General features: G+C 43.9%; 2 protein-coding genes across 5 annotated transcripts in view; one reads left to right on the forward strand and one right to left on the reverse strand.

Moving 5' to 3' along the window:
• Positions 1-405: 405 nt before the first annotated feature.
• Positions 406-26791, reverse strand: part of Sptbn1 (spectrin beta, non-erythrocytic 1) — a 180892-nt gene continuing 154506 nt past the window's right edge. For 3 of the 4 annotated variants that reach the window (XM_048352929.1, XM_048352930.1, XM_048352931.1), the window contains 17 exons: positions 25966-26229; positions 23714-23938; positions 22845-22934; positions 22409-22690; positions 21640-21770; positions 20286-20490; positions 19515-19889; positions 15465-15709; positions 13901-14039; positions 12761-12845; positions 11656-11852; positions 10147-10259; positions 9456-9519; positions 4619-4857; positions 3488-3661; positions 2450-2492; positions 406-1729 (listed from right to left, as the gene is read on the reverse strand). In XM_048352929.1, the coding sequence (XP_048208886.1) occupies positions 1511-1729; positions 2450-2492; positions 3488-3661; positions 4619-4857; positions 9456-9519; positions 10147-10259; positions 11656-11852; positions 12761-12845; positions 13901-14039; positions 15465-15709; positions 19515-19889; positions 20286-20490; positions 21640-21770; positions 22409-22690; positions 22845-22934; positions 23714-23938; positions 25966-26229 (3090 nt within the window). In that variant the 3' untranslated portion in view covers positions 406-1510. Of the gene's footprint in view, positions 1730-2449; positions 2493-3487; positions 3662-4618; positions 4858-6158; positions 9520-10146; positions 10260-11655; positions 11853-12760; positions 12846-13900; positions 14040-15464; positions 15710-19514; positions 19890-20285; positions 20491-21639; positions 21771-22408; positions 22691-22844; positions 22935-23713; positions 23939-25965; positions 26230-26791 lie in introns of those variants that run through there. The other variant, XM_048352932.1, reaches the window with a different exon arrangement.
• On the forward strand, positions 25064-25495 carry LOC125356774 (mitochondrial pyruvate carrier 2-like). The gene has a single exon (XM_048353490.1). It carries the CDS (start codon positions 25064-25066, stop codon positions 25493-25495), a length of 432 nt encoding a protein of 143 aa, XP_048209447.1.

Consider the following 26791-nt stretch of genomic DNA (forward strand, 5'->3'; position numbering starts at 1 on the left):
AAGACTTCAGTAGGCTCCCTGTAGTACAGTTTATTGGAACACAGTCATGCTCAGCTTTGTACAATACCACCCATGGCCTTGGTTCTAGAAGAGAGGAGTGTGACTGGCAAAGTCTAAAATACCCTTCTCTGACCTTCTACAGGAAAAGCTGGTCCACCTATGTCCGATAACTTTGTCTTAAATAAAAGATCAAATACTGACTTACTACCTCACTATCTATTTACTTACTACCTCTATCTACCTCATCCCATCTATTTTGTTCACTGGGATATTCTAAACTAGACATGTACAAAACAAGACATGTACAAAAATGTGTCAGGAACTCAAACAGCATGATGCTTTTCCACTCACTATGTCTTCCTTTGTGTTCCCCAGGACAAGAAAGACCACCATTAGTCACCATGCTAGATTTAAAAGCATTTAATGACATAGCATATATTTAACAGATAGGGCAAAAGTTGAGAGGTACAGGTCGTACGACGGAGCACCAGGCCTGAGCTACCACTCCTTGTTCAGGCCCAGCCTCTGGAGTTCATTCCTATCAATGCCATTTTGATTGTGCAGTAGGATGAAAATTTGTCATTACAATAGTTACAGTGACAGAGAAATGCACACTATGTATGAAACAGCAAGGTAATGAAGCAAATTATAACACAGTGTGGCAACGCACGAGCAAGTAACCATTAGAGTAACATTACTTTGTCCAGTAAATGCTTCCGTTCCACTTGTACACTTACCAATGATTTAAAGGGTTTATTATACATCTAGTTTTATTATACTTTGTACTAGAATTATCTCAAACATACAATATAATGTATTTCAGCAAAAAAAAAAAGGATTGAAATTACAGATTATTTAAAACAGTATCAGTTTTCTATTCCTTCGTGTGTGTCGACATTCTGAATGCTTGTCGCAGTTGATGCAGGAAAGCTGCATGTTGTGTGTTAGTAAGTGAAGCCAGATATAAATGGTTTGGTCTGTAGGTTTCAGCATGGAACTGCCCTATGGCTGAGGTGAGATCATAATACATGATCTGCTTAAGTAAAAGGTAAACCCACCGTGGGCATTTGTAATAGTCAACTCAAGGTCACCACTGGAAGTGGAGAAGGATGGAACCAGGAAATTGGTACATCTTGTCTCTGGTGAGCACAGGAAATATTGTTTAAGCACCGCTGCCTTGCAAACCAACAGCACTAGAGGCAGGTTATTTCCAACACAGCCTCACAAAATTGAGGAACAGTTTAAATATTGAGATCTAACCTATATAATTTCATTAAAAAAACCTGGACTTCCCTCTGCACCTCAAACTTTTGTAAGTTGGAGATAAAATTGTTATAGGTGTATTTCCCCAACCCCCCAGAAATGCTCTATAAATTAAAAAAAATTAAAAAAAAGAAAAGAACTGACCACATGGAGGGAACGTTAGGCACAGAGTAATGTGTTGGTCTGAGCTTGCATGCTAGATCTCACTGAAAAGGTAAGAGGAGGACAGGAAATGACACAGAAGAGTTCACTTCTTTTTGCCAAAAAGGCTGAAGCGCTTCTCTTTGTCTTTCTCTTTGTCCTTCTCCCGCTTGCCGGGACTGGACTCGCTGGTGATGGTGACCACGCTGGTGGGTAAGGTCTGTGCCCGGCTTGAGGCTGGCGTGCTCTGGGTGCTGGCAGATAGGTCATGTTTGTCAGAGGTGATGGCGGAGGAGATGGCCTGGATCCACGTGTTCATTTCCTCCTGGACAGAGCAGGGGACACAGGTGAGACTTGGCCCAGAGGCAGGGGTGGGAAGAGTCCCAGCCCCACTGACCTAACCCTCCAGGCCTGCCAGTTGGAAGGCCCAAGAGTGAGTGGCATGTCTAAGTAGGGCTGAGCAGATTCCTTTCCACTTATGGTTCCTAAAGGGGCCTCTGCCTCTCAGAAGAGCTCACATGACAGAAGCTGAAGTTTAGAGTGCTGTCATACAAACTACAGGAGGCTGGCCATGGACTGTGGGATCTCCCCATCGCCAGTGCCTTTTCTTTCTTTCATTAGGGTGTCTCCCTTGAACAAAGGGACCTTTTCAAATGCTCCTTGTTGCCTCTCTTTCCTTCAAGTGGAATATAGCCATGCATCAGCTGGATTGTGGTGGAGGGGTGTGGTACCGGAGGCTCCTGACTGGGCTTGGGCATCTACACCCAGGGCTGGGCCACCTCTTGTGCCCTCCAGCACTGAGAAAGGCAGGCAAGGCTTCCTCCCTAAACTCCAATGTAAGTACTAGTTCTCCTCCATCACAGAGGAACACACAGAGGATGACACCTGCTGCCTTTCAGAGATAGGGAGAGACCGGCCTCGTCCTGTGCTAGGGACTGTGTGGACCACATGACACATGCCGCCACTGATGGTTACTGACACCAACAACATCACACAAACTTACTTGTGCCTACATGTTTGAGAAAAACAAAAGCTAGTAACTTACATCATCTTTGGCTTGGAAGAGGTACTCATTGCCATCATTTAGTCTGTAATTGCAAGGGGAAAAAAAGTTACCATTTAATGTCAGAAAAATACAAGTACCCTCATTTCCATATTCTATGTGGGATCCAAGTAGGCCACAGATTCACATGAGAAACAAGAATTTTTACCCACATAGGCCAAGTAAGCCCAGAGACCCACACAGGTCCAGCAACAATCCTTGGACATCCTTGGAGAAGTCATATAATTCCCTAGGCCAAAATAGCTGCTTGGTACTTTAACCACAAGCCTGGCACCAATGGCTCATGCCTGTAATCTTGGCTAACTCAGGTGGCTGAGATCTGAGGATCGTGATTCAAAACCAGCTCTGGCAGGAAACTCTGTGAGACTCTTATTTCCAATTAACTACCAAAAAGCCATCAATAGAGCTGTAGCTCAAGTGGTAGAGTGCTAGCCTTGAGCACAAAAACTCAGGGAAAGCATCTAGGCCCTGAGTTCAAACCTCAAGACTGGCATGCGCGCACACACACACACCACAAAGAAGTCCCAAATGACATTTGCCTTTGTTGTAGAACAAAAGAGTTCTTGCCTCTTGATTGTTGGTCTAAGCTGAATTCAAGAGAAAGCTCTTTAAAAATGATAGCCCTTTAGGAATCCTGTTCTTGAGTATGAATTACCTACAGAAACCCTCCTAGATATTCCTTCTTATGTCTCAGAACAAGGTCATTTCTGAGAGGAACCTCATAATGCCACCCAATGATGCCTAGGCTGGGGAATGGAATGGCTGTCACTGGTGCAGTGGCAGGAAGAGCCCCTGACATCTTCACTCTCCCAAGCTCACTGCTGATCAGAGGGGAGGGCTGTTGAGGGATCAAGCTGCCTGCACCCTGCCTGACAAACTGCCAAATTCCCCAGGCCATCACAGTGTTGATGAAAGAAAAACACACCCAGGGCTGAAGATGTGGTAGAGCTTTTAAAAACCCAGGGTAAAGACAAATCCATTTAGTCACTCTAGGTAACCATAAAGCACGCCAACCCTCACCTGAGCTTGAACACATGTTTCTTCTTCTTGTAGTCAAGGGCCACTTCACAGACTGCTTCTTTCAAGCTCACAGGAACCTCGCTATGGTAGGGGATGCCAGAGGCAGCGGTCTTGGCGTCTTTGTAGAAACCCATTTCTTGGTTATTTATGACACAATATACATTGTGCCAGGACCTACACGTAGTAAAGAAAGATGTGTCATGGCCCTTAAAGAGTTAAGAATCTGATTGACATGAAAATGATCAACATGTGACCACTGTGTGACCGCTCATTGAAAAGGCCCACTTAAACACTGCACTGAGCTCTAAACAGAGGAGAATTCCTTCAGAGACTTCTGGGACAGACCACATGTGGCTGCAGTTGCAACTTTGAACTCAGGGAGAAACATGGTCGGTCGTGTCTTCTGTTAAGTAAAGGCATGCTCAGCTCTTCTGGGAAGTGCTGGTGTGCTCAGGCTCTCTGAGATGGCAATGAGGTCATGCTGGGCTTGTTTGAAACACACTTAATTTCAAGTGGCAGCTCCTCCAGTCTCCGTGGCTTTGTTTATGTGGTTCAGCCACTTGATGAGGTTGCAGATCCAGAGTCATTAACATTTACTAAAGTTAATTTTTCACGACAATCACATGACTTTGCATGTATGTCATTATCAATGTGAAGAAGGACAGATGTTAGATAGCATGATCCCCTGTAGTGGGTGCAGACTGCACAACTGTACAACTGTGACCCTAGGCAGTACAGTTTGTTAAGCACAAAGGCTTTAGAAGTCAGATAAATTTTATGCCATCTTTGCCATTTAATAGATGTCTACTGAAAGCACACATTAGAACCTGTTTGATTAGGTAGGGTAAGGCCAGAGGAAACTGAATGAGCAGATCCCACAAGGAGTCCTACAAAGGAATTATTAAACTTAAGAAGACTCCTCAATGTAGCAAATTACTTCTCAGGATGAACTGAGCATGATCTGAGAATGATACTCTATTCCAGGCTTTCCAGTGTTTGTCCCAAGCAGAAGCGAAGCCTAGTGGCCACTGTGTGTATGAAAGCACAGACGCCTGGCCTCCTCCTCCGGGCCAGGCACGGCCAGCAGGTCCTCACACGGGCTACTGTGCTCTTGTGCCAGGCTGCCCTTACCTGCTTGAGGCTTTCTTATTGTGGGCCTCCCACTCATGCTTCCGGTTTAGGAAGCCTTCCATCTGGGCCGCGGGCGTCTCCTGCGTCCTGGCTGGCAGGGTGGCGGCACTCTGGGCTGGGAGTGCAGTCTTGGCCTTGCGGTCAGAAGTTGGGGAGGGGATGGGACTGGACTCTTTGGAGCTCGTCCTCTGCTCAGCAGCGCCGTTGACCATTTCGCTGGTATCCACTGTATCTGTCATCTAGGGATAGTAGAGAGGCCATTTAGTTAACCTCACAAGCCACAGGGTAACTGCATACACTCTTGACTTGCACACGTGGCTGTGTATAAATGCCTGGCACAGATGGAGGCAGTACAGTAAAACCCTTGCATACCCCACAAAGCCAGCTGGACACCAAGGACATTAGAAGGTGGGAATGGATTAAGGGCCGCCCACTTGCGGGGGAGAATGAGAAAAGCGAAATGCCAGGGTGAGTTTTACTGCACTCTGCTCCCCTGATACCTCTGTTTTCTTGGACATAACTCAGACCATCTCCTCTTAGGATTACTTTGAAACAAAAGGACAACAGCAACGATCACACATTAAATAAGAGAAAGAATGGACGTTATACAGCAGCCACCTTACACCCAAGGGTGCCACCAGAAGGCTGAGGTTGAAGCAAAGGGGCATTCACAAACAGATGGAGACACAACTCTACCAGAACTACCCAGCATTCCCACACACTGCGACAAGGAGAGACCTCAGGTTTCTAAAAATGCTCTGCTTCCCTGCCTCCCCCCCAACACATTGTCATAAACACATGCAGAATTAGGATGACAGTCATGCATTTCACATCTCCCCTCCCCGTTAGACTTCGGAGCTTAAGGGCTGGAAGGAAAAAAGGCAGGTCAACAAACATCAATGGAATCACATCTGCCGAAAGGTGGATGGTGAGTGGGTTGTAGTTTGTGTTAAAGGAGCTGGAAAAGCCAATCACAGTCACTCAACACCACACAGCTATTTACCCCCAAACACAGACAGAACCAGGGCCTTCCCCATCACGGGTGGTTGATCACGGTGCCTTGCTGCACTGAGACGAGAAAGCCCAGAGACAGCCAGGCTTCCAGGGCTCCGACCCAGCAGGCTGGAGACGTCTTCGGGAGCGTTCCTTCCCATGCTCACTTAAACTGTGACCCTCACGGCTTTTCGGCTTTGGACATGTAGGCTCTCTTGATTCATTATCGCTTTCAGCCTGCGTACCATCAACTGTGTACCATGAACTGTAGCAGCCCCCGGCTGATACACCCAGGGTGCGGATTAGCGAGTTACTAAAGCTGGGTGTGGCTGACGCTTTAGTGGATTACAGACAACCTGTACCCCTCATACAAGGACAAACATGGAAGTGTCAATGGCATACTCATTAGCTATGTCCCCCCACCACTGCTGCCCAGAATCCGAGTGACACCAAATTAGCAGCAACAATCTCGGCAGGAGAAGCGGTAGATTGGCCGCCACCACTTGAACACAGATCTGTCAACTCTTGGGGACTGGATTTCTCGCTGAGGTTTTTTTTTTTTTTTAAATCTAGATGGCTGAGTCCAAAGCTTGATTTTAAACAAAATCCATTTTCTGGGAAAGGGGGATGGTGAAAACTTAGGAAGGGGTGGAGAGTCACTAGTTTGTGCAAGACATTGTAACTGACATTAAGATTTAGGGTGTGGCTAGAGGCTGTGCAATTTAAGGTGTTTTGATTGGAATTCTTTGCTGTCATAATGATGTAGAAAACATTAGGGAAGAAAGGTAAGAGTGTGTGTGTGTGTGTGTGTGTGTGTGTGTGTGTGTGTGTGTATGTGGGTGTGATATTATCTTGGCTTTATTGTATGTCAGCCTATAGAGATGTGCTTACAGACCAGAAGCTGTTATACCCCCACCCCCCCCTTTTTACCACTTTTTGGGGAGAGAAAATTGTCTTATTACTTAAGTCTAGATTGGGTTCAGACTCCCAATGTTATTGCCTCAGCCTTTCAACTGTGCCTGGCTTCTCTTTCACTTTTAGGAGAGAGTTGTATGAAAGGAAATAATAACAACTAAAAAGCAAACTCTGAACTGAAAGAATATGAGTGGATTTTATAGTTGACAAATCTCTTCTAGTATGAGATCTCAGGAAATTTGTGGTGAGAAGTGAGTTTGGTGTAGAAAGTGTGAGTCCAGAGAGACAAGGGGTTAGTTAGGATGTACAGAAACCAAGTTAAAAAAAAATTTCGTGCTGCAGGTTTGGCTTGAAAGCCACTAATGCTAGTGATCACCTGGGGAGAGACATTTATCTGAAAAAAGCTACAGTTTATCAGACTTGATCGACTTCAAGGGAAGGAGGGTCCAGGGAAAGCTCTTCTGAGAGAAATTCTGCAGCAAAAATTTTTTCTTTAAGAGTTAGAGGGAAAGAGAAAACCCCAAACCAGTATGCAAGAGGTAATTAATGTTTATGCAAATGAGTCACTAACCAAGAAAACAAGGAAAATAAAAGGAACAAAATGAATTTTAATGGACATGTGCCTTAAGCATGCCAACAGACAACACACCACTGGAGACAAACATCAAAAGCAAATCATGGTGCTATGATCAAACAGCAGTACATGTGGACACGACCCCCCTCGCCCACCCCAGGGCTTTCCAGCATTAGTCCACAGTGCTTTAGTGGTTGGCCACATCTGAGATGTTTAAATCGGGAGGTGAACAGAAAATGCAATGTGACAACTAGTAGCACAGGAAACTCCTGCTCGATTTTCAAAGTGCATGAAGCAACACCACTTTCAAGTTCATTAACTTGAGTCTCTGCATCATCACTCCAAAGAATGAAATGGTCTTTTCTTCTTCTAATATGATCCTATTGTTAATTACAATTTGGTTCTGGCAAGCTATCATTTAAAATCTAGGTTAAAAATAGGCATGAGAGCAAAGGCTACAAAAGCAACATAGCACTCTTTTCTCATGTGTGTATGTGGAGTTTTAATCTGTCTTTTGAGTATAAAAAACATTAAAATTGAGCCATAAATCTGGATGATACAAAATTTAAACACACACACATACACACATATATGGTAACATCACATATACGTATAGATCAATGATACACAAAATGTAATTTGGGGCCAGAAACATATGATTTAGGGCTCCTTAATGATCAAAGCAAGTTTTTTTCCCCCCATGATAAATTTGGATGTGTTTTAAGGCAGAGACCCAATAATGGAGAACACTACCCCCAGAACATAAGAAGCTTGGCATCTATCTATATACCCATCTACGGTTACAAGTAGATAGATATGTACATAGAAATAAGGAAAAACAAACAAGATGCTATATGATGTTATCCTGACAAAAGAAAAAAAAAAGACATGCATCATGAAATGAAAAGACAAATCAGACTTAACTCATGGAGAACACATACCAAAACAGGTTTATGACTTCACTAACACATCTAAATATGGCAAATGAGCAAATGAATGTCTCACAAGGCTTTGATGCAATATGGATTTTGTTTTGTTTTGATCAGGAAATCACCTCTTTCATCAGCTTTTATTCCTAAGGAAAAGGATTTCTGTTAAAACATTTTCAATCCCTGCTGGTGGCCTGGTAACATACCATCTTAGAAGACTCATTAGAGAGTTACACACACACACACACACACACACACACACACACACACACACAAAGAGTCTTGAGAAAACAAATGAATCAGAAGATTCACTCGAGCTGTACCACTAAGTTTCTATTCGCAGACACGGAAGTGACCTCTGAAGCCAGGAGGCTCACAAGTGCTCCCTGGCACGGGGCCTGTGGTGTGTCGTTCAAGTAATCAGGATGAACCAGAATGGCTTTTGTTCCATTTGTTTGGGAAATTCATTTTGACACCCCGAAGTCATTGAACAGAGAGGGCAGGAAGTCTGGTAAGGCAGGCTTCCAGAATTCTGTGAGCTGCCATAAACTTGCCATGACTGGTCAGGGCTGACAGTGACCAGGACAGAGGTGGCAGCAGTCAGTGGGCAATTTACTTCCAAGGCTGGCAGCAATGTGGGCTGCAAGGAAGCCTATGGTTCTCAACTAGGGACTTGGCAGAAAAAAGTCAGAGAGCAATTGGTTTGTAAAAATAAATGACCCCAGGTCCTCAAAATTTTGCAATCCTGTACTGAGAAGTTAAACAGTTTCCTGAGAAGATCCAAGGTCCTTTTCCCACCCCCATCATCTTCAATGAAATGAAATAATGCATCCTTCTTGGAATGTTACACAGCTGACACTAAGTTTTGATCTCGCTACTCAACATATCCTTCCTTATATACCAGCTTCCTGGTTACTAGGATAAACTTGCAGGTTAATAGCATCTGTAAGTGGCACAGTACCTGTAGCATAGTACTGTGCCTTGTTAGTATAATTGGATATGCCGTACCTGTTAAGATTCTAGTTTTCTTCTTAAGGCTGTAATCTCATTTAATTTCAATTACTCATGTAAGGCTTTTGCTGTAAAATCTTAATAAAGTAGAAAGCTCACAATAAATAAACAAAAAGTAAGTATGCTGCTTTAAGGCACTGAGCATCCATCAGTTAGGAGACTCAAATAAACATGAATTAAATGCAAACATATATGAAATCACAAAAGGCTATGAATTAAGTAAAACTTTTAACACTTTGGATGAAGTGGAAGCCAAAAAGAAAAAAAAAAAAAAGTCAAAACCAACAGGATCTGGAAAAAGTGGTTTCTTGACAAATGGTAGTGAGCTTCACATTCCAGACCACGGCTGGTCACTGGCTGTCCGTCTGCTATTAAAGTTTTTGTAGTTTTGGTAGGTTTGAGAGCGGTAACTAACCCGTGGCGATCCCTGCTCAGCTGGCAAACCATTCTGGGAAACTTGCTCTCCTTTTGAAGTATCCCTGTTAGGTGAGGGAAAGGGGAAAGAGAAAAGAAGCAAGAAGCAAGGGGGCAGGGAGAGACAAAGAGAAAAAAATAATAAGTAACCCTCTTTTACACAATATAACTTTTTAAAAAACTTGCAACTTTTAAGTGTTTCAGACAGATCTCACACATACAGTAAGCTTAGGGGTATGCCTGTCTGCACTCCCACTAGACAAATGTGCTTAGAGGTTTTCGGGGAGCTCATACCAACCTAACTAGCCTTTTGCAAACTGAGAATAATTTCTCCTTTTATGTGAAGTTACCCAGAATTTTTGGAGCAACTATCATGAAATTGCTGGCCTGAAAGCTGGGTGGGGCAGCCCACCCACTGAATGCCATGGAAATTCTGGGTGCGCGTGTGCCTGTATGTACAGGCGCCCACAGTACAAAGGGCGCTGTCTCCATTCTAGCTCTGCCACCTACATGGCTCAGGTGACTGTATGACTGTCAGTGTGCTCAGCCATGACTGGGAGGGGAACATGGATTTTAACTGGCATAATGAAATAGCGAGCAGGAAGGGATGTGGCCAGGCCTCACAAGGCAAGGAGAAACCTCACTTGCTATGGAAATGAAGATTCCAGCCTCTCATGCTGCCCGTGACTCACCATTGCTGCTGGGACTCGGCCTCCTCTGAAGCCTTTGTGCTTGGCTCTGGAGAAGGTGGCCGCCTCTTCCTCTCCTCTTCCTCTTGCTGTCTGCGCACTTCCAGTAACTCCAACTGAGGGAGAACATGGTGATGTTCAGCAGGGCTCGGACTTGCTACTTGTATGGAAAGGGAGGCCCTTGCATCTGGTTCTCTACCTTGAATCACACTGGACAACCTGAAGCTCTACCATCCCTTGCAAAATGGCAAGGAATTCATAGCAACTACAGTTGTACCGAGCCAGCAAGATTTCCCCTTCCCATTGGTTTGAGTGTCCCCTAGGAGCATGGAGTTAATTTCTAAATCAACACTGCTAGGAGAAAAGTACCCAAATATCCAGAACATATAAAAAACACACAGGATAGCAGAGCTCATACCTATAAGCCTTGCTACTCAGGATACTGAGATCTGAGGATTGTGGTTTGAAGCCAGTTTGAGCAGGAAAGTCCATGAGACTCTCATCTCCAAATAACTACTAAAAAGCCAGAAGTGGAGCGTAAATAGTAGAGCACTAGCCTTAAGCATACAAAGCTCAAGGGCAGTGCCCAGGCCCTGAATTCAAGCCCAGGACTGGCATAAGAAAAAGAAAAACCACAGGATAGTCATCTACCTGTACCAAAGCCATTTCATGAACAATATGCACACACTGAAAGTACTGTTTCAGTACAGAAAGGATGCAGGTACATGTTAAATCCCTAGAACTGTAGAAATTGGGGGATCCCCCACTCCGTCTTTTTTGTACAGTGCAAGGTATTAATTTTTGTACCATGAGTACAAAAGTCTTAGAAGAAACAAGAGCACAGTAGCCCTCTCCCAAGATCTCTGTGTTGGTGAAAGAGACCAACAGGAATGGGAGGGCTTACAGTGAGGCCCAGGGGGAAGTTACTATTTGATGAGAATTCTTTTTTTTTTTTTTTTTTTGCCAGTCCTGGGCCTTGGACTCAGGGGCTGAGCACTGTCCCTGCCTTCCTTTTGCTCAAGGCTAGCACTCTGCCACTTGAACCACAGTGCCACTTCTGGCCATTTTCTGTATATGTGGTGCTGGGGAATCGAACCCAGGGCTTCTTGTATACGAGGCGAGCACTCTTGCCACTAGGCCATATCCCCAGCCCCTTGATGAGAATTCTTAAGATATTCAGAATTCAAAGTCTGAGCTACTGAAGGCAAAGTAGCCAAAGAAAGACAAGTCTAGGCCATCAGTTACCAGGCAGAAGACTATTAGACAAACATCCCAATCCAGGTGTCTAGAGGTGATGGAGAAGACAGTAGTCCTAAGCCACTTCCCTGGTGCTATCAGAAAGAGGTTCCTGTTGGTCTTACTATGTAGTCCAGGGCTGGCATCAAACTTTACTACACAGCCCTTCTGTCTCAGCCTCCTAAGGGTTAGGAACACAGGCATGTGAGACCAACCTTGAGACTATCCATAAAGTACCAGCTTCATGCCTAGGCCCTGTATCCAGAGATCACTTACTGTTGTCAGCCTTTCCAGGGCGGAGAACCTCTCATCCCAGGTAGCTGCAGACTTTTCAAATGCCTCATGGCGCTTGATGAGCTTCTCCACCTCATCCACGCTCTGGCCGATTTCGCGGCTGGATAGGTATGGCTCCTGTCCGAGCAGCCAAGCTTCGGCCACGCTGGCGTCCCTTGAGAACTGATGGACCTCCAAAACTGCACAGGGTACCAAGAGTGAATGGGGGCCTCAGGGCCACCTGGCACCACTGCCCTCTGGCGGTCTACAAGACTGGCATCCTCCAATGTAAATGCAGTATGGGTCACATATGCCACTTCATCTTCTCTGGCAGTCACATTGATAAGACTAAGAACTGGTAAATTAACTTTAACAAGTATGCTTAATTTAGTGCAATATATTAAAAAAAATACTGTACTTTAACACATAGCCACTGGGCCTGACAGGATGCGCCTTCACTGGGTCTTCTACAAACCTTTTAGAAAGGGCTCCTTTGGAGTTTACTTCTAGGAAGCACCCCATGTGTATATGAATAGGCTTAGAACCTAAGGGCAGTACCCAGAGTTCTAACACAGAATGTCAAAGTATGGCGAATAACTTGGCTAGACCAATTACGAGATGCCATTTCTAATACTATACACTATAATCCTTGCAAGAGCTCATCTTATTTGATAAAATCAGGATAAAAAAATACCTCACAAGATTATTAGAGGTATTACATATGGCAAAACACTCAGAAAAATGTTGAGTGCAAGATGTTAATGCTATCAATCTTACACTAAAAACACCAGCTGTAAGGCAAGCTAGCTTTTCACTTTCTTGACTGTGAAGAAAGAAGTCTTGCTGAAGATGATGGGAGGGGCTCTGTTTCTGGAGGGTGTCACATTATACTTGTGCACCTAAGTCCCAAATCCCATTTACAACACTGTGATCAATCATGGAGTGAAATGTATTGACTATGCCAGTAAGAAAAAGCATCTAGAATGTAAAAAAAAAATCATCAAGTAAGAATAATGCATTAATGCATTAAATAAAGCAGGGAGAAAACCTTGCATACTTTCCATAGATGCCCCAATAGAGTAGGAAGAGAAATTAAGTATGTCCTTACTCAGTCTTAACCATTCCCATCTGTCTTCCCACTTGTCAATCATTTCTTTTCTCTTTTCTGTCAGTTGTAGTAACTTTTCTTTGATCTATATGAAAAGAAGATACCAGACATCTTAGTAGGATGCACACTTCGTCCTTTTCATCTTTCCTGAGAGGTCACTTCACACAAGGAAGTCTCTTTTCTGCAGGGACCACCACTAAGCTAGGAACCATCAGCTCAGTTAATATGCATCCTGGGAACAGAGGGGAAAAAAGTATGGCTTCTCTCAGAAGGAACTCTCCTCAAGGTGGCTTTGTTTAGTAAGGAGGCCAACAATGCCCTGGCATCCCTGGCCTCTGGTGGTCACCTTCCTGGAGTAATCACATTCACAAAGAGAGGAACAGCAAGAGGAGCAAAGTCCTGGCCTTTGTAAGAGGGTGACATCCACCCTCATGCAGGAAACCTGTCATTGAACTTGTCAATGCCAGCACCCTCACAGCTTCTGCAATCATCCTCCGACAAGCAAAGCAACAAAATGATAAGGGCAAATTCAATGGAGAAGAGGTACAGATGGAGGAATAAAGATAGGTCATTTGTAAACCAGAGGCCTTAAAAAAAACTTGCCTTCTGTATCACAGAATTGCTGGCGTTGGCCTACAATACTGCCTGACTTATTCTAGGCAGGTAGGAAAAAGGGAGCTTTGAAATATATGTACAAGGGTGAGCACACATGCAGTTATTTAGTTCACTGTACCTAAGGTTCTGTACCTAAGAACTCAACCAATGCAGACCAAAGACATTACAAAAAGAAACTATATGTATGGAACATGCAAACATTTTTTCTTGTCATTCCTTAGGCCACACAGTCCAATAATTACATTTCATTTACTTTGTGTTAGTTGTTATAAGTAATCCAGAGATGATTTAAAGCATGTGGGAGGATGTTGTTAGTTATTTACAAATACTGTGTCATTTTATATAAGCATCTATGAAGTCTAGGATCCAGGGAGATCCTGGATCCAATCCCCTGTGGACACTGAGGGACAGCTGCTCCTATTTCTCTATGTATGATGTGTGTGCAGGTGCACACACACACACTCTCAAGTTAGTTTTCATCTTATTTCCAGTTGAGACATCCCAAGTTTCAAGGAGCAATGTTACCTCCTCAGATGCATAGTGCTTTCTAGCCAGCAAGGATTTCCCAAGTTCAATGCAGGTTGTGAAACTGTCGTTGCGAGCATCAATTTCAGCTTTGATACCTTGATGATTATTCATTAACAGTTCAACAGATGATACATCCCTAAAATTAGACAAGTAACATCTCTTTTAGGAAATCAAGCTTTCTAAATAAAAGTATATAGGTTTTAAACATGTAATCAATTAGAAGAAAAATTATGGCCAACTTGGCCTTTGAGGACTGATTCATAGGTTGGGTCAATGGGGGTATGACTCCAAGTGGGTATAACTCAGGAACAGCTCAGTATAGGCACCACATTTAGAAGCTGGTTTCTTCTAATTGTGTTGAATAATTCAAAATGGCCACTTGGTAAGTGCTAGAAAACTGCTTGTTTTCTGTATAAACTTTTTTGCTGAAATGCAATTTAGACAGGCCTGTCAAGAAGGCACGAGGCATTCCCCAGGCATTAGCCACAACAGGGCTCAGGATGAATGCCACAGAACTGGGGGAATGTCTGAACTCAGACAGAAAATGATATACAGGGAAACCAGTGGTTTTGTTGTGAGAACTCCTCATAGATCAACTGACCATGGCCGGGGGAATAAGATTGCTTTTTATTTTTTTAGTTGGTGGTGGGGCTTGAACTAAGGGTCTGGGCACTGTCCCGGAGCTCTTTTGCTTGAGGCTAGTGCTCTACCACTTTGAGCCACTGTGCAACTTCCGGTTAACTGAAGATAAGAGTCTTACAGACTTTCCTGCCAGGGCTGGCTTTGAACTACGATCCTCAGATCTCAGTCTTGTAAGGAGCTAAGTTACAGGCATGAACCATCAGTACCTGGCAAGACTGCTTTTTAAATGACAGAAATATTTCTATTGTGGCATAGTTTTAATCTCAATTACACTGGGGGCAGGAGCTGGCAAGTTATATCTGTACCTGTTTGTTCAACTACTGAATTCTTTTCACTGCTTTGAATGAAACAAAAGCTAAAAGGCAGAAATAGAATAAACATTAACTTATGGTCCCCACAACACCACTAAAGCAGATGTTGAGACCTTTGGTAATATGTATGGAAAGGGACAGAGGGGCTTTTAATCCAATTAACAGGGGAAAAGTGAGCTGGGTGCCTGTGGCTCATGCCTGTCATCCTAATTGTTCAGAAGGCTGAGATCTGAGGATCTTGGTTCAAAGCAAGTTGGGGCAAGAAGTCCGTGAGACTCTTATTTCCAATTAACCACCAAAAAAAAAAAAAAAAAAAAAAAAAAAAAGCCAGAAGCAGAGTTGTGGCTAGGTGGTAGAGTAAGCCATAAACAAAAAAGCTCAGGGATAGCAATTTGACCTAGGACCAAATACGAAAAAAAAGCTTAGAAAAACCCATCTATTCCAAAGATAAAATGGTTGGGAGTGCCCAAGGTCCATGACTAGGAGGGCACAGGTGAGTGAGGAATATAACCCAGGAAGGTCCACGGGTCTCTGGCAATGGTGTGCAAGAGACAACTGAAGCAGTAGTGACTGTCCCCATCTCTGCAGCCTGAGGCCCAGAATATTACCTTGGCTTTTCCTGGGCTTCTATCTGCCGGATGACATCCTCCATCCAGAGCATGAGGTCCCGCACCATGCTGAAGAAGCGGAACTTGTCCCCAGTGTCCACCAGCCGCACCCTGCGGCCCTCGCAGGCGTCCAGCAGGGACTTCCAGGCTTCCAGGACCTCGTTCTCACGCTTCTGGATATCGTCAGCCTTGTCGCCTGCATAGGCTGCCTGGAGGCGAGCTGCATCTTCCTGCAGCTGCCTCACCTGTGAAGCCATGGGGAAGATGAGTCAGGTTTGACCCCAGCCTCCCCACACTTCTTCCTTATTGCTCAGCTACTAATGTAGTGCTAGGTCAAAATGGGGCCAGTGCCCCTCAAGGAGCTCTGATTTCCAAGTCAGAAAGACACAGGTTTCTATAAACCTGTGGAACTGCACTGTTCGCTCTCTAATAATAAAATAAAGAAAATGCTACAGATAAACAGGCAAGAAAGGTAAGGAAAGGCACCCTGGAGGTGGCCTGGGATATAAAGATGGTATGAGTGGGGTACTTCCAGATACAGCCCCTAAAATAAACACATTCCCTACTCATTCATGGTAAAGATAATTTTTATCATCTGTGTGCTGGTGACTCACACCTGTAATTCTAGCATCTCCGGAGGCTGAGATCTGAGGACTGTGGTTAAAAATCAACACTGGGAAGAACGGTCTGTGACTCTTATGTCCAACTAACCACCAAATAAAAAGCTGGAAGTGGAGCTGTGATAGAGTGCTACTCTTGAGTGGAAAAAGCTAAGACAGTGTTCAGGCTGGGATCAACACACACACACACACACTCTGTCATAAATGAGAAACTGTCATGTAGAACATCTTGAAACATTCCCTTGCTATGTGATGTTGCTTAAAATAGTGCATGTATCTCCTGTCTGAATTCTAATCTATGGGGTATTGACACTTGAAGAATATAAAAATACAATAGCTAATGATGAGGAATGAGGAATGAACTGATGTCATAGAAGGGAAAATCTAAACTAGGAGAACTTGCAACAAAAACTTCAAAACGACTGGTCGCTGGTGGCTCATGTCTGTAACCCTAGCTATTCACAAGAAGCTGTGATGTGAGGATCTAGGTTCAAAGCCAGCCTGGGCAGGAAAGTCTGTGAGCCTCTTGTCTCCAATTAACTACCCGAAAAACTGGAAGTGAAGTTGTAGCTCAAGTAGTAGAGTGTTAGCCCTGAGCAAAAAAATCTCTAAAAAGCTCAGGACTGGTACAAACAAACAAAAAACCTTATAAAACTGAACATTAACAGCCAGAATAATGATTTAATAAAATACAGTCAGGAATACATTTCTATTTACATCTAAATATTTTTGCTGAGTTATCTTTTTTTTTTTTTTTTTTTTTTGCCAGTCCGGGGGCTTGAACTCAAGGCCTGAACACTGTCCCTGGCTTCTTTCTGCTCAAGGCTAGCACTCTACCAAAACTTGAGCCACAGCTCCACTTCTGGCCTTTTCTATATAAGTGGTGCTGAGGAATTGAACCCAGGGTTTCATGTATACGAGGTAAGCGCTCTTGCCACTAGGCCATATTCCCAGCCCTGAGTTATCTTTATAACTGTGACATTCACCAAAAGAAAAGTAAAATACTAACAAGTCAACAAAAAAATTGACACCACAAGAAATTTCAGGGTAAAAAATTAACGCAGGTCCTAAACATGAAAAGATGCCAGGTGATGACATGATTACTGCTACCTATTTGTTGGCCAAAATTCAGGTTTGAGGATGTATTTGTCAGTAAGACGATTTATTGTTGCTTGACACGCAACAGGTTATACCTCATTTAGAATGTGATGGACAGTGTTGGGGTCCATCTTTCTCGCCTTGATGGAAGGGGCTTGATGCACCTCCCCCAGCCCCGGGGAATGCGGCCCTTCTACCCCCTCTGGATTGGATTCCAGAGGAACCGGTTGGGCAAACAGCCCCCAACCTTCTAGCCAGCTCGGCGTGCTCGGGTGACGAGCGCGCCATTAGCCCTTGGGGGTCAGGTGATACCTCTCAGCCTATCGGAATCCTGGCCAAACCCCTCCCTCGGAATCATCTCCCCTTGTCCTTATCTCAATAAAGTCAGTTCGCTCTAAGAAGCTGGCCCCGTTGCATGTGTTCGTTGCAGGCGATCACACATCTACGGCAGGTCACGTGCTCGTCAGGTCGGAGCGACCCCCACATCCCACTCTAACTTACCTGCAGGCCGAGGGTTAGGGGAGAGGACGAAAGGAGGGTGGAAAGAAAGAAGGAAGAGTCCGAGCCGGGAGGGGAAAAAACCCCAACAGACAGTACCCATCAAAATAGTATTTGCATATACCTTCTTTTTATAATTCCACTGGGGAATTTGTCCTATGGATGTCCCTGCACACTTAGGAAGGGGAGTAATATTGGCTATTTACCAAGGCATTATCTACTTGAATGGTAGTGCAGCCCCATGAAGCTATGAGAAAAATGGGACAGTATTCTACGTACTTGCATGGAAGTGCTCTGATTCAGTCAAAGAAGCAAGGTTAACTGGCATACGTAATATTCTCCCTTTTGTGCAAAATGAGAAAAAAAACAATACAGCCCATTTGTTGTTTTTATACGAGGAATAGAAATTGTGACTATTTTATACTTAAGATTCATGCTATTTTTTTTTTTTTTTTTTTTTTGCCAGTCCTGGGCCTTGGACTCAGGGCCTGAGCACTGTCCCTGGCTTCTTTTTGCTCAAGACTAGCACTTGGCCACTTGAGCTACAGCGCCATTTCTGGCCATTTTCTATAGATGTGGTGCTGGGGAATCAAACCTAGGGCTTCATGAATATGAGGCAAGCACTCTTGCCACTAGGCCATAGAAGGTGGGGCCCTTTGGGGGAGTCTTTGAATGCCAAGCTGGAGCCAGAGTTTCATTTACACAATAGGCACAAGCAACAATTTCAGAGAGTCAGGATAGAAAGAACTCATAAGGACTTAAAGTGGCAAGGGTGAAACTGGAAAGTATCATGAATTTCTGTTAGTACAGAGCTTTCTAAACCTCTTACACTGAGTTAAATTTTTTCAACGGTCCTCTCATTTAAAAAAATAAAAATAATCCAATGTTATAGGATGCATGAACTGATTTTGCCTGAAGAAAATGCCTTAATTTTGTAGGTGAAAAAATAACAGGAAGAAAGGTATGCATTGGGGATCAAAACCCTGTCTTGGGGCTGGGAATATGGCCTAGTGGTAGAGTGCTCGCCTTGCATACATTAAGCCCTGGGTTCAATTCCTCAGCCCCACATACACCGAAAAAAGCAACAAGTGGTGCTGTGGCTCGAGAGGTAGAGTGCTAGCCTTGAGCAAAAAAGAAGCCAGGGACAGTGCTCAGGCTGCGTCCTATGCCCCAGGATGCCAAAAAAAACAAAAACAACAACAACAACAACAAAACCAAAAAAACAACCCGTCAAGACCAATATTTTCAATCAAATTGACTTCTTTTCTAGGTCCATGAAATATATCACTTCATTTTCAACTAAAAGGGATATTTGACTAAAGAGCAAACTGCACAGTTTAGAAACTAGAGAATGTTTACTCTAGATTCTTTCTGTCATACTGTTACTACTTTGTCAAACATCTTTTAAACAAAGTCTTTGTGTTAGCCACTCAATACTGGGGGGGAAACACCAGGCACATTAAAATGTTAGAATCCCATTTTTTCTTTTGGGATAGGTTCATGTAAAATAACAAGGTATTGTTTGGGAAATGCTTCTGGGTAGATATACTAATATAATGCAAGGTCTTATTGAGGCCTATACCTTGCAAATGTTTGTGTGTCCAGATTTATTTACTTATTATAATCATGAGTATTTAACAATGTCTGCAAATGTGACAAACATAGAACTTGATGGACTGAAAAGCTAAATAGGAGTATTATCAAAATGTGTCTGCATGCACATGTGTATTTAATTCTGCTAATCTTTTCAGGCATGTTCAGGGGAACTAAGGAACAGAGAGACACACAGAGATGGATGCACTAAGACTCTATGTGAAGTTTCTACATCACCCACCTGAGTGCCCAGAGCTTGGATGTCATGCTCGAAGGTGGTATGCATTCGCTGTAAGGTCTCCACGGTGTTCTGATCTCTCCCAAGCTCCTCAGGGAGTTTCTTGTGTTTGTCCTGGATACGCCCAAAGATCTCCTTGGCATCATGATAAAACTTATGCAGTTCATAGGAGGCAGCCAGAATCTGTGTTCTCGTGTCAATGAGCTCCAGAAGGTCAGCCCAGGCTTCATTAAGGCCATCCTTCCATTCAGCGATGGTGGCAGCATCCGAGTGTCCAGAGTTGATGAGATCATCTGCCATGTGATTGACAGTGTCCACACGTTCCTGCCCAATGTTCCCTGTGTCTCGAGCAAATTCCCGGAATCGTTCTTGCAACATCTGAAAGGAGGAGGGGTATAAAGAAATCAATGAGACCATTGGGACATTTTACTTCCTGATCACATGAATGTCATTGGCAAAGAAATTGCTGCTAAGTGGGAGGTAATAAGTACTATGCATGACTTTAAGAACAACAGATCTGTGCTCTAAAACCTATCAGGTCTTGCTCACTGCAAAGGGTAAAGCACTACTTTCATCTCCTGTAATTGCCAGAGGACGGGACACAGAGAGTGAACCAATCTAAGTCAAAATTACTTGATAAAGAACCATGTGGAAACTGAACCCCGTGATTTCTGACTAGTCAAGGCATTGCATCTGCTCATGTGTCAGGAAAAGCAAACAGCCTTCCATACACTTCCTCACTATGTACCACTCATGTTATGCCCAGGTACTTACAGTGACATGCTCGTAGTCCTGCCCCAGTTCATGGGACCCTGCGACCACCTCCCTCTCAGCAATCCACTGCTCCAGGTCATCCACCTCCCGGTTGAGCTGGAATAACCTGTGCCTCTCATCCAGTTTGCCTCTCCTCTCTTCAGCAAGGTCCTTCAGGCCAGCATACAGCTTATCCACTTTGGACTGCCGCATGCTAATGCGCTCACTGAAAAAGGGGGAGAAAGGACATCTTAAATGTTAAGTTTCTTCTGGGGAGAAACAAAGGAGGGAACGTTAATAAAAATGTTCTCTAAGGAAGCTTCTGTTTATACCTTTTAGTCTGAAAAAAATTTCTTCAATTTCAAATGAGAAAAGAGTTCTAATAAGTAAACCAAATATAATAATTAAGACCAAAAGCCATCTTGAATGTAACAGTTGGGAGGAGGAAGGGCCCCTAACTGTATTACTGGCAATGCAAGTCAGTATTTCCTTGAGATGTTAAAAGATATCACAAAATTCTGAAGCCACCATTCTCAGATACAGTGCTGCCAGTGACAGACAAGATACTGCTGTCTGGCACATACTGGCCTCTACCTTCTCTAACTGTGTGTGTGCGTGCTCGCCCCTGGTCCTTGCTGTTCACGTTTTCTGGGTCTTGAGTGTGCTTTCAAAGAGGCTGAATCTTCTTTCCTTCAATTTCTACTCTGAATGATAGCCTCACAACAGGAAATTAGAGGGACAAGGACTTGCTGGTGCCCATGCCTGGGGGTAGAGAGGGAAGGAAGGGAGATTTTCTTGGGAATCTGATCATGAATATATTCACTGGCTTCATCTCTGCTTTGGCTTAACACACAAAGCTGATCTTTTTCTACTCTGAGTCATAAAAAGGCAATTCTAAAAATGCCTGAAATGTGTGCTCTTGAAGTTATCGCTCTTGACCCATGATAGTCACTGAGTACCACATATATGCCTATGTTTCCTCTAATATGTTCTGAGTATTTGATGTGTAAAAGTTAGGATACCATTGTATTCTTTTCCCCCCTATAGGCCCACTGGTTTACTTATTTATTTATAGTGCTGGGGACCTTGAACATGCTAGGTGCATAGTCCACATCTGAGCTACATCCCCAGCCTACAGATCCTTACACTGTCTACCACTCACCTTCAAAGTAGTAACTGCCCTCCTAATAAATTAGAGGACAATGTAACTTTTCATTCTTCCAGTTGATCTTAGGTTGTTGTATCTATGGTAATAACACTTTCCAAAGATCCCTGTTAGCACTAACTTAAGATGAATTCGGCCATTTTCATCTTGGGCAGTTTAGTAAGAGACTCTCCCTGAGGAATGGACAGCAGCCTTAAAAGAATCACTCACCTTTCAGGATGGCTGTCAGCCACCAGTGCCCGGCTTGTCTTGGAGAGCTGGTGTACTGTCTCAGCGTAGTCCTCCACGGCTTGTTCTAAAATTTGGTGTTTCTTCAACATGGAGACAGCACTCTGCTCATCCTGCAAAGAGATGGCTTGTTACAACCACAGTGGTCCCATTGGCCTGAGACCACCTTGAGGAACAAAAGGTTAATTGTGCAGTGGGACAGGAGGTAGGACAACCAGAAAGAAAACACTACAAATGTGGTATGATCATAAGCAGGAAATGTTCAGAGAGGATCATGGACTGGACAGCAAGAGGTTTCTACAAGGGAACACAATGACCCAGAGTGACCAAGGCCTTTCTGAGGTCCAGAGTCAAGTATAGGCAGGCCAAGTACACCCTGGCTGGTCACCATCCACAGCCTGTCAAGTATAAAGATGAAACCTTAAAATACTTTAAAGGTATCAAAACCATTTGTATACTGTAGATCTTATGGCACTCTCCGTAGGATTCTGGCAAATATCTTTATGCAAAAGAAGTGGCAGGATGAATCACAATGACGCACAATTCAGTCAAGAAGATGATGTGTTGAGGGTAAACAGAAGTCAGATTTTAGACATCTCTGCACACTATGGTGCCTTTACAACACTCAAAGGAAGAAGCAAAAAGGTGGGTCACTGACAGAGCCACCAGCAAACACAAGGTGTGAATCTGAAGCCACTCTGAGGAATGTGCCTCACACTTCCTCTCATGGAGGGCGAGAAGTCACTCTCACCTTGGCCTTCTCCTCAGACATCATGTACAGCTCTTGCTCGCTCATCCATGCTTCGGCCTCAGCTGCATCAAAGTAGTATTGCTGGGCCTTGTGTGCCTCCTCAAGCCGCCGGTGGCGTTTCTCTGTCTCCTCAAAGAGGAGCCTCCACAGCTGCTCCAGGTTGGCGAGCCTCTGTCTAATGGCCTCAGCATTGAGGCTGCTGCTGTCAGTGACGATGTTTTGGCTTCTCTCTAAGATGTCATTGATGCGAGGCTGGTGCCCCTGGATTTCTTTCTGGAGAGTCTGTGTGGGAGCAGAACACACCCCAAGACTTATTAAATGATCATAGCCTGCTACTTATGTCAAACGGTTAGGAGCCAAGAACTTACAAGCCTTCTGAACTCTCTCATTGTCTCCGCCTTTATCAGGCTGAGCTAGCTAGAGCAGAAATGCTTACCTGGTTTTTCTTTATTAGCAGCTGAACAGTCTGGAGGTTGTGGCCATGATCGGTGGAAGTTGCCAAAGGCATCCTCTCGCCAACCCACAACTAGAAAGAATTGTAAATAAGTGGTCAGGACTGCACAGAAGGACAAATATTTGACACGCACAATAGCAGGACCACTGGCTTCAGAGAGTGTGCCAAATTCTTTTTCAAAGGGCCATCAGAGGCGAGCAATGGTCCTATGGAACTTAGCTCTCTGGCAAGTCTTTCAAATCCCACCTCATCCTCAATGCCAGAGCCTTACGGTTACTTTTTTTTTTTTTAAGCACTAACATTCTGGAGTATATCAAGGCACAGTGGCACATGCTTATAATCCTAGTGCCTCAGGAGGTTATGATTGGAGGGGATCAGGTTCCAGGCCAGGTTAGGCAAAAATGTTCACAAGACTCCATCTCAACCAAAGGAACTAGACACAATTACATCCACTTGCCATCCCAACCACAGAGGGAAGTGCAAAATAGGCAGATCCTGGTTCAGGCACATGGCTGGGCAAAAAGTGAGACTGTGTCAAAATAAACCAATGCAAAAAAAAAAAAAAAAAAAGGTTGTAAGTATGCTTCAGTTGTAGAGTGTCTGCTTGGCAAGTATGAAGCTGGGTTCAAACCCTAGTATCACCAAAGGGGAGAAAAAACAAATCTGCATTTATCTTCAGAAAACCAGAAAATGGAGTTGTACTGTGTGGGAGGGGGAAAAACCCCTGGAAAAGAGGAGAATATGGGCTGTGAAAGCTCAGCTCACTGATGTGGCCCAAAGTGAGCATAACACACAAGTGAGAATGTGGGCTTCTGGAAAGGCAAAGTTATTTGTGGCAAGGGACTACTCACAATCTCATCCTCCACGTCCCTGTTGAACTGATGGATCTCTTTGGAGGCCAGCAGATTATGCTTCCTTTCATTCAAGGGTTCGAGCAGCTCCATGAACTTGGTTTGCACGGTGAGGCGCTTGCTGTCTACCTCATCGGTGCTCTTCCCTTCCTGACTCAGCGCTTGGGCCTGGCTCTGGAGCTCCTCAATCTCTTTCTTCCGTACTTCCATTTGGTTTTCCAGCATCTAAAAGTCAAAGACTTTGCGTCAGAGCAGGGGAAACACAGATGTACCTATGACGTATTTGTTTAGTGTACTGGCTAAAAGGGAAGACTGAAGAATAACAGTAGAAAGTCCAAGAAATGGCTCTACCATCAATCAATCTACTAGTCAGTAATCCAGTTCATCAGATGATGCGGAAACATCCCTTTCTAGGATTTTAGAGCTTTGAATAACATTCAAACGTGTCCATGAACCTGAGGAAGGAAATGACAGGGGAGATAATTCATTACGGAAGAAGGACAGCTTTTATTTGCCTGTCCAGGAACCAGTTTCATCCTTAGAAAGGACTTGTGGCTGGTCTTGAAGCTCCAGTTCATTTAAGGAAGGTAATATTATCTTCCTTCATTTCTTTGGTCAAAAAGCTGACGAAGGTCATGCTGAACAATCATTGGAACACATAATAGTTGTTCATTTAAAGACAATGGGTACAAGTGAAAGCAGAATTCTCTTGCTTAGGAATTATCACACAGGGAAGACCACATACAGACAACTTGGGAAAAACAGGTTTTTCATTTGTGTACAGATTTGACTCCATTCCCTTCCTGCACAGTTAACTTACAGAGCAGAGTGACCAAGTCATCTAGCTAAAGGCAAGGTCAGTGTCACTTTGGATGAAGCAGCCAGCCTCAGTGCTCAGTCACAACTGTCCTGTTAGTGACTGCTTCTCCTCACAGCTGCAGGAACTAGGACTCAGGCTGCAGAGCAGCCAGGAGCCACTGGAAGGTTCTGCCACGCATGTGCTTCTCTCAACCTCAAGGCAACTGTTTTCTCATTAATTCAGCAAATTTATTTGCCTTTTGAGCCATCTGTTGTGATACAGAAATCTGGAAAAAACTCAAATTTCTTCTATGGTTTCTAAGGTACCTTGAATAATTTGAATAGCTGACAGCTATCTATATACTAGACAACCAACAATGTAAATATGATACTTTCATTTGCATGAGATGCATAGCTGGATAAAATAGCTATAAAATGGTATTTTAAAAAGTGTTCCCAGAGTGAAGGGTACACTAGGGCAGAGGCGGGCTTTTGGTACTGTGGCAAGGGAAAGTGATGAGCTGCCTTTTGTTGCCAGCCGGGGACAAGGACATGGCCCCGCTCCCACCCAGCTGTCCACAATTGCTAGGCAGCCAAGATGTCAGTTGCTATAGCGCCCAAGGCCTGTGGGCCACCTACCACTGGGTCCTCGATAAAGTGGAGCTGATGCTGCCAGGGAAACTGAGGCTTTTGTACAACCACCCGGCAAGTCCTTGGACAGTTTTTTTCTGGGCTCCTATTATGAAATGGGGGTTGGTGCTGGCTGGATTGGCTGACATGGCCAGACCTGCAGATAAACTCAGCACAGGTCAGTCCAGTGTTTTGATGGCTATAGGGTTTATTTGGTCAAGATATTCACTTGTAATTATACCTAAAAATTGGAGTCTGTTTGCCATTAATTTCTTCCTGGGGACAGCAGACGCCTCTCAGCTCTTTAGAACTTGGAGATATAATCAAGAACTAAAATCTAAAGGCATCAATTAAAAAAAGAGTTCCTGATCACCTGAACAACCTAGATATGGACATAACCACTGGGACCTAGCTTATTATTGGAAAGGTGATATAACTGTGCTAACGCTTGGAAGGCACTAGAGAAAATATAATCAACTGTAACTATAGACTAGTGCTTAATTCCACAGATAAATAAAGCAAACATTTAATGAGTCTCTCTTTACATATAACTTTAAAGGAACCTATCTGTGGATATCATGTTTATCAGTTAAAACAATTTTCTACCATTTGTTCTTAATAAATCATACTTGATCATTCAAAAAAAAAAAGTGTTCCCATGCTGACACCCAATACTTTTACTGACACTTTTTCTAGTTGCCTTTGGAAATGCCCCATGATGCTGTCAGAGCAAAGCACTTTGCTGGGCATTAAATCCCTTCACAAGGAAGGTAGCTGGCTGAAACCAGGCAAAGCCCAAGGAGGCTGCTGCCTTGTCCACTTGCCTGTTGCTTTTTCAGCAGGATGTTGACGCTGGTAAGGTCTTTGCCATAATCGTCAGATTGGATCTGGCTCTCCAGGCCATGCAGCCATTTATCCAGATCTGCGCAGCTCTGGGTGAAAAGTTCAGCTTTGTTTGCATCGAAGAGCCGCTGGGCCTTGGTCTGGGTGGTGGATTCAAGGACTTCCCACATTTTATGTAAACCAGTGAGTTTCTCCTTCACCACGGCTTCTGTCTCAGGCTTTTCTGAAATGAGCTGCATTCCTTCCTGGAAAACACAAACCAGTGTGGTTATAATTAAATACAATTTGCAAGAGAATAAATGTCACTGTGTAAAACAAACCCAAGATATTTGATCTATGATTTACCCATTCATTCAGCATACACATGCTTACATTCACACAGTCTTCCCACAAGAAGTTCCCACTGAATAAAATCAACAACAGTCTCATCTACACACAACAAGGTTTCAGGAAAGTATATCCCTAAATGCTACATGCAGAAATGGTATCAACTGGAGCAATGAGATATTTAGTGCTAATAAGCCAAGGTTTCATTTCCTTCACTTCATGCCCCAGAGACCATACTCAACACACCTTCCTAACTCGTAAGAGCCAGGTACAATATAGTAGGTATGAAGGGAGAGAAAGGAGGATGGGGAACTCTTGGTGCTGAGTTGAAGTGCCTGGTGGTTCATAGCAGTCACACATGGAAGATTTAAACACACAGTTTTTTGGTTTTTTTTTTTTTTTTTTTTTTTGCCAGTCCTGGGGCTGTTCCTGAGCTCCTTTTGACTAAGGCTAGCACTCTACCACTTGAGCCACAGCACC

This window comes from Perognathus longimembris, chromosome 8 (assembly GCF_023159225.1).
Source record: "Perognathus longimembris pacificus isolate PPM17 chromosome 8, ASM2315922v1, whole genome shotgun sequence".
Lineage (NCBI taxonomy): Eukaryota > Metazoa > Chordata > Mammalia > Rodentia > Heteromyidae > Perognathus > Perognathus longimembris.

Bases quoted from the DNA above. Each gene is read 5' to 3' on its own strand.
- LOC125356774 (XM_048353490.1), top strand. From the start codon at position 25,064: ATGGCCCCGCTCCCACCCAGCTGTCCACAATTGCTAGGCAGCCAAGAT.